At 48.7% G+C, this 13,915-nt stretch overlaps 1 protein-coding gene across 1 annotated transcript in view; it reads right to left on the bottom strand.

The window, feature by feature from the left end:
* CPNE9 (copine family member 9) overlaps positions 1-13,915 on the bottom strand; it is a 353,312-nt gene that overhangs the window by 218,398 nt on the left and 120,999 nt on the right. The window contains exon 5 of the mRNA XM_075321438.1: positions 4,205-4,308. Coding sequence (XP_075177553.1) covers positions 4,205-4,308 — 104 coding nt within the window. The remainder of the gene's footprint in view (positions 1-4,204; positions 4,309-13,915) is intronic.

The following is a 13,915-nucleotide window of genomic DNA, read 5'->3' as shown; positions in this document are numbered from 1 at the left end:
CCCAGCAGGACCAAGGATGTTGTTGCCACAGTAACAAATATCTCTCTATAGATCCTGACTGTCCCACATTCTCTCTGGTCCCTAATACAGACATAGAAGTCATCGTCATCGCAGTGCGTGAACTTCCCAGTGTAAGAGCCAAAACAGCCCAGTATAGGGGGGTATAACAGCCCAGTATAGGGGGTATAACAGCCCAGTATAGAGGGTATAACAGCCCAGTATAGAGGGTATAACAGCACAGTATAGAGGGTATAACAGCCCAGTATAGAGGGTATAACAGCCCAGTATAGGGGGTATAACAGCCCAGTATAGAGGGTATAACAGCCCAGTATAGAGGGTATAACAGCCCAGTATAGGGGTATAACAGCCCAGTATAGAGGGTATAACAGCCCAGTATAGAGGGTATAACAGCCCAGTATAGGGGGGTATAACAGCCCAGTATAGAGGGTATAACAGCCCAGTATAGGGGGTATAACAGCCCAGTATAGAGGGTATAACAGCCCAGTATAGGGGGTATAACAGCCCAGTATAGAGGGTATAACAGCCCAGTATAGGGGGTATAACAGCCCAGTATAGAGGGTATAACAGCCCAGTATAGAGGGTATAACAGCCCAGTATAGAGGGTATAACAGCCCAGTATAGAGGGTATAACAGCCCAGTATAGAGGGTATAACAGCCCAGTATAGAGGTTATAACAGCCCAGTATAGAGGGTATAACAGCCCAGTATAGGGGGTATAACAGCCCAGTATAGAGGGTATAACAGCCCAGTAAAGGGGGTATAACAGCACAGTATAGAGGATATAACAGCCCAGTATAGAGGGTATAACAGCCCAGTATAAAGGGTATAACAGCCCAGTATAGAGGGTATAACAGCCCAGTATAGAGAGTATAACAGCCCAGTATAGAGGGTATAACAGCCCAGTATAGGGGTATAACAGCCCAGAATGGAGAGTATAACAGCCCAGTATAGAGAGTATAACAGCCCAGTATAGAGGATATAACAGCCCAGTATAGGGGTATAACAGCCCAGTATAGGGGTATAACAGCCCAGTATAGAGGGTATAACAGCCAAGTTTAGGGGGAATAACAGCCCAGTATATGAGGAATAACAACCCAGTATAGGGGGTATAACAACCCAGTATAGAGGGTATAACAGCCCAGTATAGGGGGCATAACAGCCCAGTATAGGGGGTATAACAGCCCAGTATAGGGGGTATAACAGCCAAGTTTAGGGGGAATAACAGCCCAGTATAGGGGGTATAACAGCCTAGTATAGAGGGTATAACAGCCCAGTATAGGGGGCATAACAGCCCAGTATAGGGGGTATAACAGCCTAGTATAGAGGGTATAACAGCCAAGTATAGGGGGTATAACAGCCCAGTATAGGGTGTATAACAGCCCAGTATAGGGGTATAACAGCCCAGTATAGAGGGTATAACAGCCCAGTATAGGGGGTATAACAGCCCAGCATAGGGGGAATAACAGCCCAGTATAGAGGATATAACAGCCCAGTATAGGGGAGTATAACAGCCCAGTATAGAGGGTATAATAGCCCAGTATAGAGGGTATAACAGCCCAGTATAGGGGTATAACAGCCCAGTATAGAGGGTATAACAGCCCAGTATAGGGGGTATAACAGCCCAGTATAGGGGGTATAATAGCCCAGTATAGAGGGTATAACAGCCCAGTAAAGGGGGTATAACAGCACAGTATAGAGGATATAACAGCCCAGTATAGAGGGTATAACAGCCCAGTATAGAGGGTATAACAGCCCAGTATAGAGGGTATAATAGCCCAGTATAGAGAGTATAACAGCCCAGTATAGAGGTATAACAGCCCAGTATAGAGGGTATAACAGCCCAGTATAGAGGGTATAACAGCCCAGTATAGAGGGTATAACAGCCCAGTATAGGGGTATAACAGCCCAGTATAGAGAGTATAACAGCCCAGTATAGAGGGTATAACAGCCCAGTATAGGGGGTATGACAGCCCAGTATAGAGGGTATAACAGCCCAGTATAGGGGGAATAACAGCCCAGTATAGGGGGTATAACTGCCCAGTATAGGGGTATAACAGCCCAGTATAGAGGGTATAACAGCCCAGTATAGAGGGTATAACAGCCCAGTATAGAAAGTATAACAGCCCAGTATAGAGGGTATAACAGCCCAGTATAGGGGGTATGACAGCCCAGTGTAGGGGGAATAACAGCCCAGTATAGGGGGAATAACAGCCCAGTATAGGGGGTATAACAGCCCAGTATAGAGAGTATAACAGCCCAGTATAGAGGGTATAACAGCCCAGTATAGGGGGTATGACAGCCCAGTGTAGGGGGAATAACAGCCCAGTATAGGGGGAATAACAGCCCAGTATAGGGGGTATAACTGCCCAGTATAGGGGTATAACAGCCCAGTATAGAGGGTATAACAGCCCAGTATAGAGGGTATAACAGCCCAGTATAGATTGTATAACAGCCCAGTATAGGGGTATAACAGCCCAGTATAGAGGGTATAACAGCCCAGTATAGAGGGTATAACAGCCCAGTATAGAGGGTATAACAGCCCAGTATAGAGGGTATAACAGCCCAGTATAGGGGGCATAACAGCCCAGTATAGGGGGTATAGCAGCCTAGTATAGAGGGTATAATCAGCTCAGTATAGGGGGTATAACAGCCCAGTATAGAGGGTATAACAGCCCAGTATAGGGGGTATAACAGCCCAGTATAGAGGGTATAATAGCCCAGTATAGAGGGTATAACAGCCCAGTATATGGGATTTAACAGCCCAGTATAGGAGATATAACAGCCCAGTATAGGGACTGGGAGTATATCAGCCCAGTATAGAGGGTATAACAGCCCAGTATAGAGGGTATAACAGCCCAGTATAGAGGGTATAACAGCCCAGTATAGAGGGTATAACAGCCCAGTATAGGGGTATAGCAGCCCAGTATAGAGGGTATAACAGCCCAGTATAGAGGTTATAACAGCCCAGTATAGAGGGTATAACAGCCCAGTATAGGGGGTATAACAGCCCAGTATAGAGAGTATAACAGCCCAGTATAGAGGGTATAACAGCCCAGTATAGGGGTATAACAGCCCAGAATGGAGAGTATAACAGCCCAGTATAGAGAGTATAACAGCCCAGTATAGAGGATATAACAGCCCAGTATAGGGGTATAACAGCCCAGTATTGGGGTATAACAGCCCAGTATAGAGGGTATAACAGCCCAGTATAGAGGGTATAACAGCCCAGTATAGGGGTATAACAGCCCAGTATAGAGGGTATAACAGCCAAGTTTAGGGGGAATAACAGCCCAGTATATGAGGAATAACAACCCAGTATAGGGGGCATAACAGCCCAGTATAGGGGGTATAACAGCCCAGTATATGGGGATATAACAGCCCAGTATAGAGGGTATAACAGCCCCGTATAGGGGGTATAACAGCCCAGTATAGGGGATATAACAGCCCAGTATAGGGGATATAACAGCCCAGTATAGAGGGTATAACAGCCCCGTATAGGGGGTATAACAGCCCAGTATAGGGGATATAACAGCCCAGTATAGGGGATATAACAGCCCAGTATAGGTGGTATAACAGCCCAGTGTAGGGGGTATAACAGCCCAGTATAGAGGGTATAACAGCCCAGTATAGGGGGTATAACAGCCCAGTATAGGGGGAATAACAGCCCAGTATAGAGGGTATAACAGCCCCGTATAGGGGGTATAACAGCCCAGTATAGAGGGTATAACAGCCCAGTGTAGGGGGTATAACAGCCCAGTATAGAGGGTATAACAGCCCCGTATAGGGGGTATAACAGCCCATTATAGGGGATATAACAGCCCAGTATAGAGGGTATAACAGCCCAGTGTAGGGGGTATAACAGCCCAGTATAGGGGTATAACAGCCCAGTATAGAGGGTATTACAGCCCAGTGTAGGGGATATAACAGCCCAGTATAGAGGGTATAACAGCCCCGTATAGGGGGTATAACAGCCCAGTATAGAGGGTATAACAGCCCAGCATAGGGGATATCACAGCCCAGTATAGAGGGTATAACAGCCCACTATAGAGGGTATAACAGCCCAGTATAGAGGGTATAACAGACCAGTATAGAGGATATAACAGCCCAGTATAGAGGATATAACAGCCCAGTGGAGGAGTATTTTATAGTGCAACATAATCATTGAAATGATGTAAAATACTTACACATCAAACCTCAGGTTCTGTTTCTCTTCAAAGAAATAATCCAGCACGAATTTGCGGACAAAATCTGGATTCAGCGTGTTGTCAATCACTTCCGTCCGTCCGAACTATGAGAAATACAAAATATATTTTATTTACTCCTCTGTAGCAATAAAAACAAATCATTTAAAGGCAAAGTGCCATGTGTAACTATATTTAAATCGAACCGTAACTTAAAGTGGATCTCCACTTTTTACTTTTGTGTAATCTTTAGGTCCACCACAAGGGGGAGCTGATGAGCGCCAGTGCATACATTGAGCCACATGATAAAGCATTGTGCAGTGTGAGCCCTCTAGTGATGGCTACAGGTGGTAATTATTCAAATTTTGCAAAAACCTGCACAAGGAATGATGAGACGTAGTGATTCTCTATTGTGAAGTATTGTATCCGGTTTTCCCGGAATGTTCCTTTGAGTCCCTTCAATACCAAAATCCATTTTTTGTCCCTGACTCTTGTCAGCCGCAGGATGAACCTTGACGACATCGGATATGTCAATGTAGCAAATATTCTCTTTTTTTAATTAGGAAGTTAGGGTTAGTGCGGTATCGACGCTCAGGGGAAATAGATCATTAGTAGCGACCATTATCTAATACATTGATTCCCAGCAAGAGCCGGCAACTGGAAACAACAGCGCAGCCACCGAGCAGCCGACCGATGACGAGGATCAGACTGTAATGAGCTGGGAACAGCAGACCAACATTACGCTGGGTTTAATAACTTTATATTTACATTTTCTGTAGATTCCGCAGCCAATTAGGACGATCTCCCTCCGTAATCACCGCCGTTAAAGGAGCTAAAGGGCAGAAGTGTTTATAATGAGGGGAGGAAATAACAGCCATTGTCAGTGGCGCATATCATTACCTTACTCCAATATATGCCTAATGTTAAAGGGGCTCTCCAGGACTTATATATACAGCTCTGGCAAAAATTAAGTCACCACTGCAAAATTGTCAGTGTTTCTGATGTTTTTCTTTATAGGTAGACTAGCTGTAGTACCCGGCATTGCCCGGGATAGTAACTGTCTCTCTGTCTCTCTCCCAGTCTCTGGCTGTCTTTCTCTGTGTGTCTGTCTCTGTATCAGTCTCTGTGTTTGTCTCTCTCTATCTCTGTCTGTCTGTCTATCTGTCTGTCTGTCTCGTTCCAGGTCTGTCTCGTTCCAGGTCTGTCTCGTTCCAGGTCTGTCTCGTTCCAGGTCTGTCTCGTTCCAGGTCTGTCTCGTTCCAGGTCTGTCTCGTTCCAAGTCTGTCTCGTTCCAGGTCTGTCTCGTTCCCCGTCTGTCTCGTTCCCCGTCTGTCTCGTTCCCCGTCTGTCTCGTTCCCCGTCTGTCTCGTTCCCCGTCTGTCTCGTTCCCCGTCTGTCTCGTTCCCCGTCTGTCTCTTTCCCCGTCTGTCCCTTTCCCCGTCTGTCCCTTTCCAGGTCTGTCCCTTTCCAGGTCTGTCCCTTTCCAGGTCTGTCTCATTCCCCGTCTGTCTCATTCCCCGTCTGTCTCTTTCCAAGTCTGTCCCTTTCCAGGTCTGTCTCTTTCCCCATCTGTCTCTTTCCCCGTCTGTCTCTTTCCCCGTCTGTCTCTTTCCCCGTCTGTCTCTTTCCCCGTCTGTCTCTTTCCCCGTCTGTCTCTTTCCCCGTCTGTCTCTTTCCCCGTCTGTCTCATTCCCCGTCTGTCTCATTCCCCGTCTGTCTCTTTCCCCGTCTGTCTCTTTCCCCGTCTGTCTCTTTCCCCGTCTGTCTCTTTCCAGGTCTGTCTCGTTCCAGGTCTGTCCCTTTCCCAGTCTGTCCCTTTCCCCGTCTGTCCCTTTCCAGGTCTGTCCCTTTCCAGGTCTGTCTCTTTCCCCGTCTGTCTCTTTCCCCGTCTGTCTCTTTCCCCGTCTGTCTCTTTCCCCGTCTGTCTCTTTCCCCGTCTGTCTCTTTCCCCGTCTGTCCTTTTCCAGGTCTGTCCTTTTCCAGGTCTGTCTCTTTCCATGTCTGTCTCGTTCCAGGTCTGTCTCGTTCCAGGTCTGTCTCGTTCCAGGTCTGTCTCGTTCCAGGTCTGTCTCGTTCCAGGTTTGTCCCTTTCCCCGTCTGTCCCTTTCTCCGTCTGTCCCTTTCAAGATCTGTCTCGTTCCAGGTCTGTCCCTTTCCAGGTCTGTCCCTTTCCAGGTCTGTCCCTTTCCAGGTCTGTCTCGTTCCAGGTCTGTCTCGTTCCAGGTCTGTCTCGTTCCAGGTCTGTCTCGTTCCAGGTCTGTCTCGTTCCCCATCTGTCTCTTTCCCCGTCTGTCTCTTTCCCCGTCTGTCTCTTTCCCCGTCTGTCTCTTTCCCCGTCTGTCTCTTTCCCCTTCTGTCTAGTTCCCCGTCTGTCTCGTTGCCCGTCTGTCTCGTTCCCCGTCTGTCTCGTTCCCCGTCTGTCTCGTTCCCTGTCTGTCCCTTTCCCGGTCTGTCCCTTTCCCGGTCTGTCCCTTTCCAGGTCTGTCTCGTTCCAGGTCTGTCTCTTTCCCGGTCTGTCCCTTTCCAGGTCTGTCTCTTTCCCCATCTGTCTCTTTCCCCGTCTGTCTCGTTCCAGGTCTGTCTCGTTCCAGGTCTGTCTCGTTCCCCGTCTGTCTCGTTCCCCGTCTGTCTCGTTCCCCGTCTGTCTCGTTCCCCGTCTGTCTCGTTCCCCGTCTGTCTCGTTCCCCGTCTGTCTCGTTCCCCGTCTGTCTCGTTCCCCGTCTGTCTCGTTCCCCGTCTGTCTCGTTCCCCGTCTGTCTCGTTCCCCGTCTGTCTCGTTCCCTCTGTGTCTCTTTCTGCATCTGTCTCTTTCCCTGTCTGTCTCTTTCCCTGTCTGTCTCTTTCCCTGTCTGTCTCTTTCCCTGTCTGTCTCTTTCCCTGTCTGTCTCTTTCCCTGTCTGTCTCTTTCCCTGTCTGTCTCTTTCCCTGTCTGTCTCTTTCCCTGTCTGTCTCTGTTTCTTTCCCTGTCTCTTTACTTGTTTCTGAAATTTTCTCGGGGGATACATCTAAATTCACAGAACCCAAAGAATAAGAGGAAAAATATACAGAATAAAAAAAAAATTCCTTCTTTTGAGTACCTTTCTTTTTGTGTGGCCGGTGATACTGTTATGAACTGGTACCCGTGGACGATCACAAAAAATCCCATTAATCAGGAACAAACAAAACCACAAGAGTAGTTGGAAAGTAAGCTGACCGCAATCCCCTATCAGACACTAGAAGTAGCAGTGGGATGTTCCTAACACACCTAGACACCTAGTCGCTGCTGGAGAAACTTGCTACACCTCAAAGATAGAAATGAGGAATCCTAACTTGCCTCGGAGCAGTCCCCAAAGAAATAGAAAGCCCCCAACATGCAACAATGGTGATGTAAGAAAAGAAAATACACAGATAAAAAATATGGATTAGCATAGGTGAGGCCCGACTTGCTAGATACAACAGGACAGGACAGATAACTGATTGCGGCCAGCAAAAAATACCAATCTCCTGATAGAAAAAAGATCTGAGACCACACAATCTCCCCCCACTATATCAGGTACTCTTGTGCCAGACACTTTAAACAGAACTGCAGATATAATGGGAAAATAACAAAATCACAGAACAAATAATATTATAAAGTGCAAATAATCCAAACATGAACAGGAAGCAAGCTGCCTTTCTTGCTGGAGGAACTGCCCTGTTCAGAAAAGCAGAGAGACAGATCCTCATAAACAAGAAACCAAACACAGACCAAAATGGAATTGGCAGAAACACCCTTAAGTGCAATTCGAGCAAATTAGCACAGACACTAGCAAACTTATCTGGAGTAGATTCAGGCAGAGAATAAATGGGAGAAACTGAAGGAAAAACTCCCAGCCATCTTCAGAAGCAGCAGGAAACATCCATCACCGGTGGCTGCCAGGCAGTTACTTCTCCCCTAAATACACTAGGCTGATCTGCAATAGGACTTCCTGGCTTCCTAATTAATTCCATCACCTGTTTGAGTCCCATATTCAGACTCAGCTTCATTACCATTCCAGGCCACCAGAGGGAACTCCACACCAGCACCCATTCGGATGACATTCACAACACTCAATGTTTGTGTGTGTGTGTGTGGCTCCTACTCCCCTGATCAGGCGCCCAGCCCACTCGAGCCCCAGAGTTAGTGAGTGGGAGGCCCCAGACGATATAGTGACCATCCTAAATGACCCTAGCCTAACCCTGTCCTGGTGAATGGGCAACTGTGTGGGTGTGGATGTTATGGACCGGCACCAACCTCCTCCTTATCAGGGATGAGCACCGCACCTTTGGTGAGATGCAATACCCTGTGGCGACTGAAGCCTCAGGGACCCCACACATGCACTAAAGAGGCTGCGATGCGCAGTATAAACGGTACATGCTGAAATGTACGGGCTCCGGGTTGATGAGATGTCTTTTCCGTTCTGTGTTGTCGCTGTAACATCTGGTCCGGATCGCAGCGCACCCTTCTATGCAGTGGCCAAGATGTGACACACCCCCATCTTTAGCGCTTTCACTGCATCAATGAGAAGCTGCAGGTGAAAAAGGGCAAAGGGTAGTGCATTTTAGGGGGTCTATAATGCTGGGAAGTGCATGTGGTAGGGTTTAGGAGGGTCAATAATGTTGGAGGGATGCCTGTGGTGAGGTTTAGGGGTGTCTATAATGCTGGAGGGATGCCTCTGGTGGGGTTTAGGGGGTTTATAATGCTGGGGGGATGCCTGTGGTTGGGTTTAGGGGGTCTATAATGCTGACGGGATGCCAGTGGTTGGGTTTAGGGGGTCTATAATGCTGAGGGGATGCCAGTGTCTGGATTTTGGGGGGTTTATAATGCTGGAGGGATGCCTCTGGTGGTGTTTTAGGGGGTCTATAATGCTGGGAGGATGCTTGTGGTGGGGTTTAGTGGGTCTATAATGCTGAGGGGATTATTATGGTGGGGTTTAGGGGGGTCTATAATGCTGGAGGGATGCATGTGGTGGGGTCAGGGTCTAGGGGGTACCCTTAGGCTTAAAACCTAGGGAATTGTGCCCTTAGCCCTACAGCCCAAGGACAGTGCCTTTACTTTACTCTAATGAGTAATTTAAATGCAGAATCTTAGCCCTACACCCCAGGGAAAGCACCCTAATACCTACAACCTAAGGGCAGCACCCTAAAACATATACTCCAGGGACAGTGCCCTAAGCCCTACACCCCAGGGACAGCGCCCTAAGCCCTACACCCCAGGGACAGCACCCTAAGCCCTACAACCTAGGGACAGCACACTAAGCCCTACAACCTAGGGACAGCACCCTAAGCCCTACAACCTAGGGACAGCACCCTAAGCCCTACAACCTAAGGACAGCACCCTAAGCCCTACACCCCAGGGACAGCACCCTAAGCCCTACAACCTAGGGACAGTGTGGCGCCCTGGACAAGCCAGGTCGTCACAGGTACTACACCAACACACCCTACACCCCGGTTAGGCACACCGAAGCCAAACACAAAATCCTTGTTGCCTTCCTCCAGGGGCTGATGTCCACACCAGGGGGTGGGCCAGGCGGTTGGTCCCGCCCACCGAGGAGTTCACAGTCCTGGAAGCGGGAAAAGCAGATCAGATTAGTTTTGGAGAGGAGTTGAGGAGGAGTGAAGTAGAGGAGTAGAGGAAACTGACGGCGTCCGGGTGTGTGGCCCGGACGGTACAGCAAGGTTGGCAGACGGTGGTGACCGTCTGCAGGAGAGGCCGATTGGAGCAAACCGTATGGGCCGTGGACGGGCGGTGGCCCGGCGGTACCGGATCGGAGAGTAAAGAGAAGCCAGCACCATCTGGCAGGGCTTACGGACCCCGACCAGGCTAGGAGTCGCCGTTAAACTGGTCAAATCCGTTAGCGAAGGGAACCTCCGGGGTTTCCCAGCAGTCAAGACCCGATTGAAGGCAACAGCTCACACCGTAGAGGGAAACAGTCACCGCCAAGGCTAGAGTTCCCAGGGCCAGAGCCTGCGGGCAAAAGGGGCTCCTTCAGCACCCATCCAAGCTGGGGAGCGGGTTACCGGTGGGAATCCATTGGAACCGTAAACACAACATAGGTGCAGGGAAAGGCAGTCACCATCAACCTACCGGGAGGAGAACAACCGCAGCCGCCTGTGGGACCCGTCCATCCAGCCGCTTGTTTGACCAGAGACTCTGTGTGAATTACTGGCTGAGTGAGTACCACCGTGCCGTGCGGCACCGCGCTGCCCCCCGCGACCCTGCACCTCACCAGGCCCCGTAACCCGCCTGCCATCCATCCCTACCCCTCACCGGGCCACGGGACAACCAACCCCCCTACCCACGGAGGGGAGAACCAACATCCAAGCTGCTCCCTGTCACCGCTCCCGGGATCCCTGTCCAGAGCAGCGGTGGTGTCACCAATCTCACCACAACAGTGGGTGGCGTCACGGACAATATCCCTAAACCACACCACCCCCCTTTCACTCACGGGCGAGGAACGCCGCTCGAGTCCCCGGGATCCGGCCCACCGCTCGAGCCAGCAGCAAGCGAAGCAGCAGCCGGACCCGAGCAGTGGGTGAGCGCAGCGTCCCCTCCTCCGCCCGCGACAATAGCACCCTAAGCCCTACACCCCAGGGACAGCACCCTAAGCCCTCCAACCTAGGGACAGCACCCTAAGCCCGACAACCTAAGGACAGCGCCCTAAAACCTACACCCCAGGGACAGTACCCTAAGCCCTACAACCTAAGGACAATACCCTAAGCCTGACAACCTAAGGACAGCACCCTAAAACCTACACCCCGGGGACAGCACCCTAAGCCCTACAACCTAGGGACAGCACCCTAAAACCTACACCCCAGGGACAGCACCCTAAGCCCTACAACCCAGGGACAGCACCCTAAGCCCTACACCCCAGGGACAGCACCCTAGCCTTAGGATCTGAGTCAGTCAGTCATAATCAGGATGGGTTTGTAGCCTCTGGATGAAATAAAAATATATTGCAATAAGTTTTAAGTTCTAAAATGGGATAATTTGACGTGAAGTATTGATAGCATATAGCAGGACGGGTGCCGGCCCCCACCGATGGGGAGAACAAGGTTTTATTGCACTGAAAGGAGAGTTTTCTGGATCTTCCGTACACATTTGTGCATACAAATGAAGTCTGCGCCGTACGGATCCTTCCAAAATCCTAAAATTAATTCTGTGTACAAATACAAACAAGAATTTGATATTGCTGAGGAATGCTAATGAAGGTGGAACCTGACATTTGAAGTAAAGGTATCCGCTGATCACTTTACACTAATGAGTCATTTAAATGCAGAATCCAATGAGCGGAATTTTTGCAAAAAAAAAAAAAAAAAGTTTTAATTAAAAATAAAAAATCCAAACTTGTTTGTAACGATGAAAACTATCTACAAAATAATGAACCACAATTATATAAAGCGGAAAATAGTAAAGGCTACGTTCATATGTAGTGAGCACGGTGAGGATTTTAAAGGGGTTGTTCCAATTTATCCATAGGGTAGGTGAAAACTTCCTGAACGAAGGGCGTCTGATCGATCCCGAAATCTTTTCTATGAAAAGTCCTGTTTCAATGGAGAGATGGATGCACTGTTTGCGCCACCTCCCATTCATTCATTCATTCATTCATTCATTCATTCATTCATTCTCTATGGGACTATCAGGTAACTCAGCACAGTGCTCTGCCATGGAATGAGTCAACTGAGGATCTGTTAGTGAGCTCCTTGTAACAATCTTTTGGGAGAGTTCTCTGTCATTTTCTGAGCTCCTCTCAGCCAATTGATCACCACAGACCACATCAAAGTTGAAGTTGTAGGGAAACAAAGCCTGTAAAAGCCTCACGGTGCATTATTTTTTAAATAAACCCAATTGTCAAAATAATTTTTAGCACCAAATATATGCATTTAAGAAAAAAAAACAATGTCTCCAGCGGTGGAAAACCCTTCACAGGACATTAGATAAATGAAATGTTCCGTGTATGTCCTCCTCCACTCCATCTGTGGTCTTTGGGTCTGCTGGGGTATTGTAACACTGGGTCCCTGCACTCCTTGCTCTCCTCCCCTCCGGGGACGCACTGTCACTCACCGCCGTGGCCGGCTTCCTTCATGCTGCCCGGCATCCCTGCACTCCTCCCGTCTCCCAGAGCCTGTGGGTGCTGCACAGGGCCTCCAGGAGTGCACCTAGGGCAAACGTGAGCACAGCTGCCCTTCTCTTAAAGGGCCAGCGCGCCACTACTATGAAGTGCCTCTCAGCTTAACGCTGAAAAGCACTGGGTGCTTAAGGCACACTCCCACTAGGGAAGATGCCTGATCAACATCCTAGATAAACTCACTAACCGATTCTCAGTTAACTCACTCAGTAATACTGTAGAAGGCAAACGATGTAATGAGACCCAATTACAAAACTGATTTTTATCCAATAAAAAAATAAATAAATAAATCTTTATTTTTATATAGCGCTAACATATTCCACAGCGCTTTACATATATCAGGAACACTGTCCCCATTGGGGCTCACAATCTAAATTCCTTATCTGTAGGTCTTTGGAGTGTGGGAGGAAACCGGAGAACCCGGAGGAAACCCACGCAAACACGGGGAGAACATACAAACTCCTTGCAGATGTTGTCCTTGGTGGGATTTGAACCCAGGACCCCAGCGTTGCATGACTGCAGTGCTAACCACTGAGCCACCACAAGACTTCAGTGCTAACCACTGATCCACCACAAGACTGCAGTGCTAACCACTGATCCACCACAAGACTGCAGTGCTAACCACTGAGCCACCACAAGACTGCAGTGCTAACCACTGAGCCACCACAAGACTGCAGTGCTAACCACTGAGCCACCACAAAACTGCAGTGCTAACCACTGACCCACCGCAAGACTGAAGTGCTAACCACTGATCCACCACAAGACTGCAGTGCTAACCACTGAGCCACCACAAGACAGCAGTGCTAACCACTGAGCCACCACAAAACTGCAGTGCTAACCACTGACCCACCGCAAGACTGAAGTGCTAACCACTGATCCACCACAAGACTGCAGTGCTAACCACTGATCCACCACAAGACAGCAGTGCTAACCACTGAGCCACCACAAAACTGCAGTGCTAACCACTGACCCACCGCAAGACTGAAGTGCTAACCACTGAGCCACCACAAGACTGCAGTGCTAACCACTGAACCACCACACAACTGCAGTGCTAACCACTGAGCCACCACAAGACTGCAGTGCTAACCACTGTGCCACCACACGTCTGCAGTGCTAACCACTGAGCCACCGTGCCGCCCATTAATCCAATGCATTTATGTAAAAGAAAACAAATGTCCCCAAAAGAGGATCAATATCATTTTGTCGGTTCCTGCTGCATGTTATGTTTCAATGGTGTTGGGTGCGTATGCATGGAGCTCCCCCTAGTGGTAACTGCAGACAGTAAAGATTTTATGATTTACACAGGATAAAATAAAAGAGAGACATAGAGATTTGAATTCTATAAATATTTATAGAAAGAATTGTGAATCTAATAATGTCAAGCTGATATAATAAAAAAATGAAATCCCTTTAATGTTACAGTGTATCAGCACCAGGAGGGTTTATAGGACAATGTGCTCGCCCCCTACAAGTGGGTTACCCCCAAATATGATAGGATCAGAGATTGCAGCGGAAATTCCTAGTGCGGGTTCAGGATGACAATACTATGGCTGCGCGCTGCGCTCTGTGTGTTATGTTTAATGCATCG

Source organism: Anomaloglossus baeobatrachus, chromosome 8 (assembly GCF_048569485.1).
Source record: "Anomaloglossus baeobatrachus isolate aAnoBae1 chromosome 8, aAnoBae1.hap1, whole genome shotgun sequence".
NCBI classification, from domain to species: domain Eukaryota; kingdom Metazoa; phylum Chordata; class Amphibia; order Anura; family Aromobatidae; genus Anomaloglossus; species Anomaloglossus baeobatrachus.
Note: the sequence above shows the minus strand (reverse complement) of the source record. Positions and strands in the feature narration are given on the sequence as shown.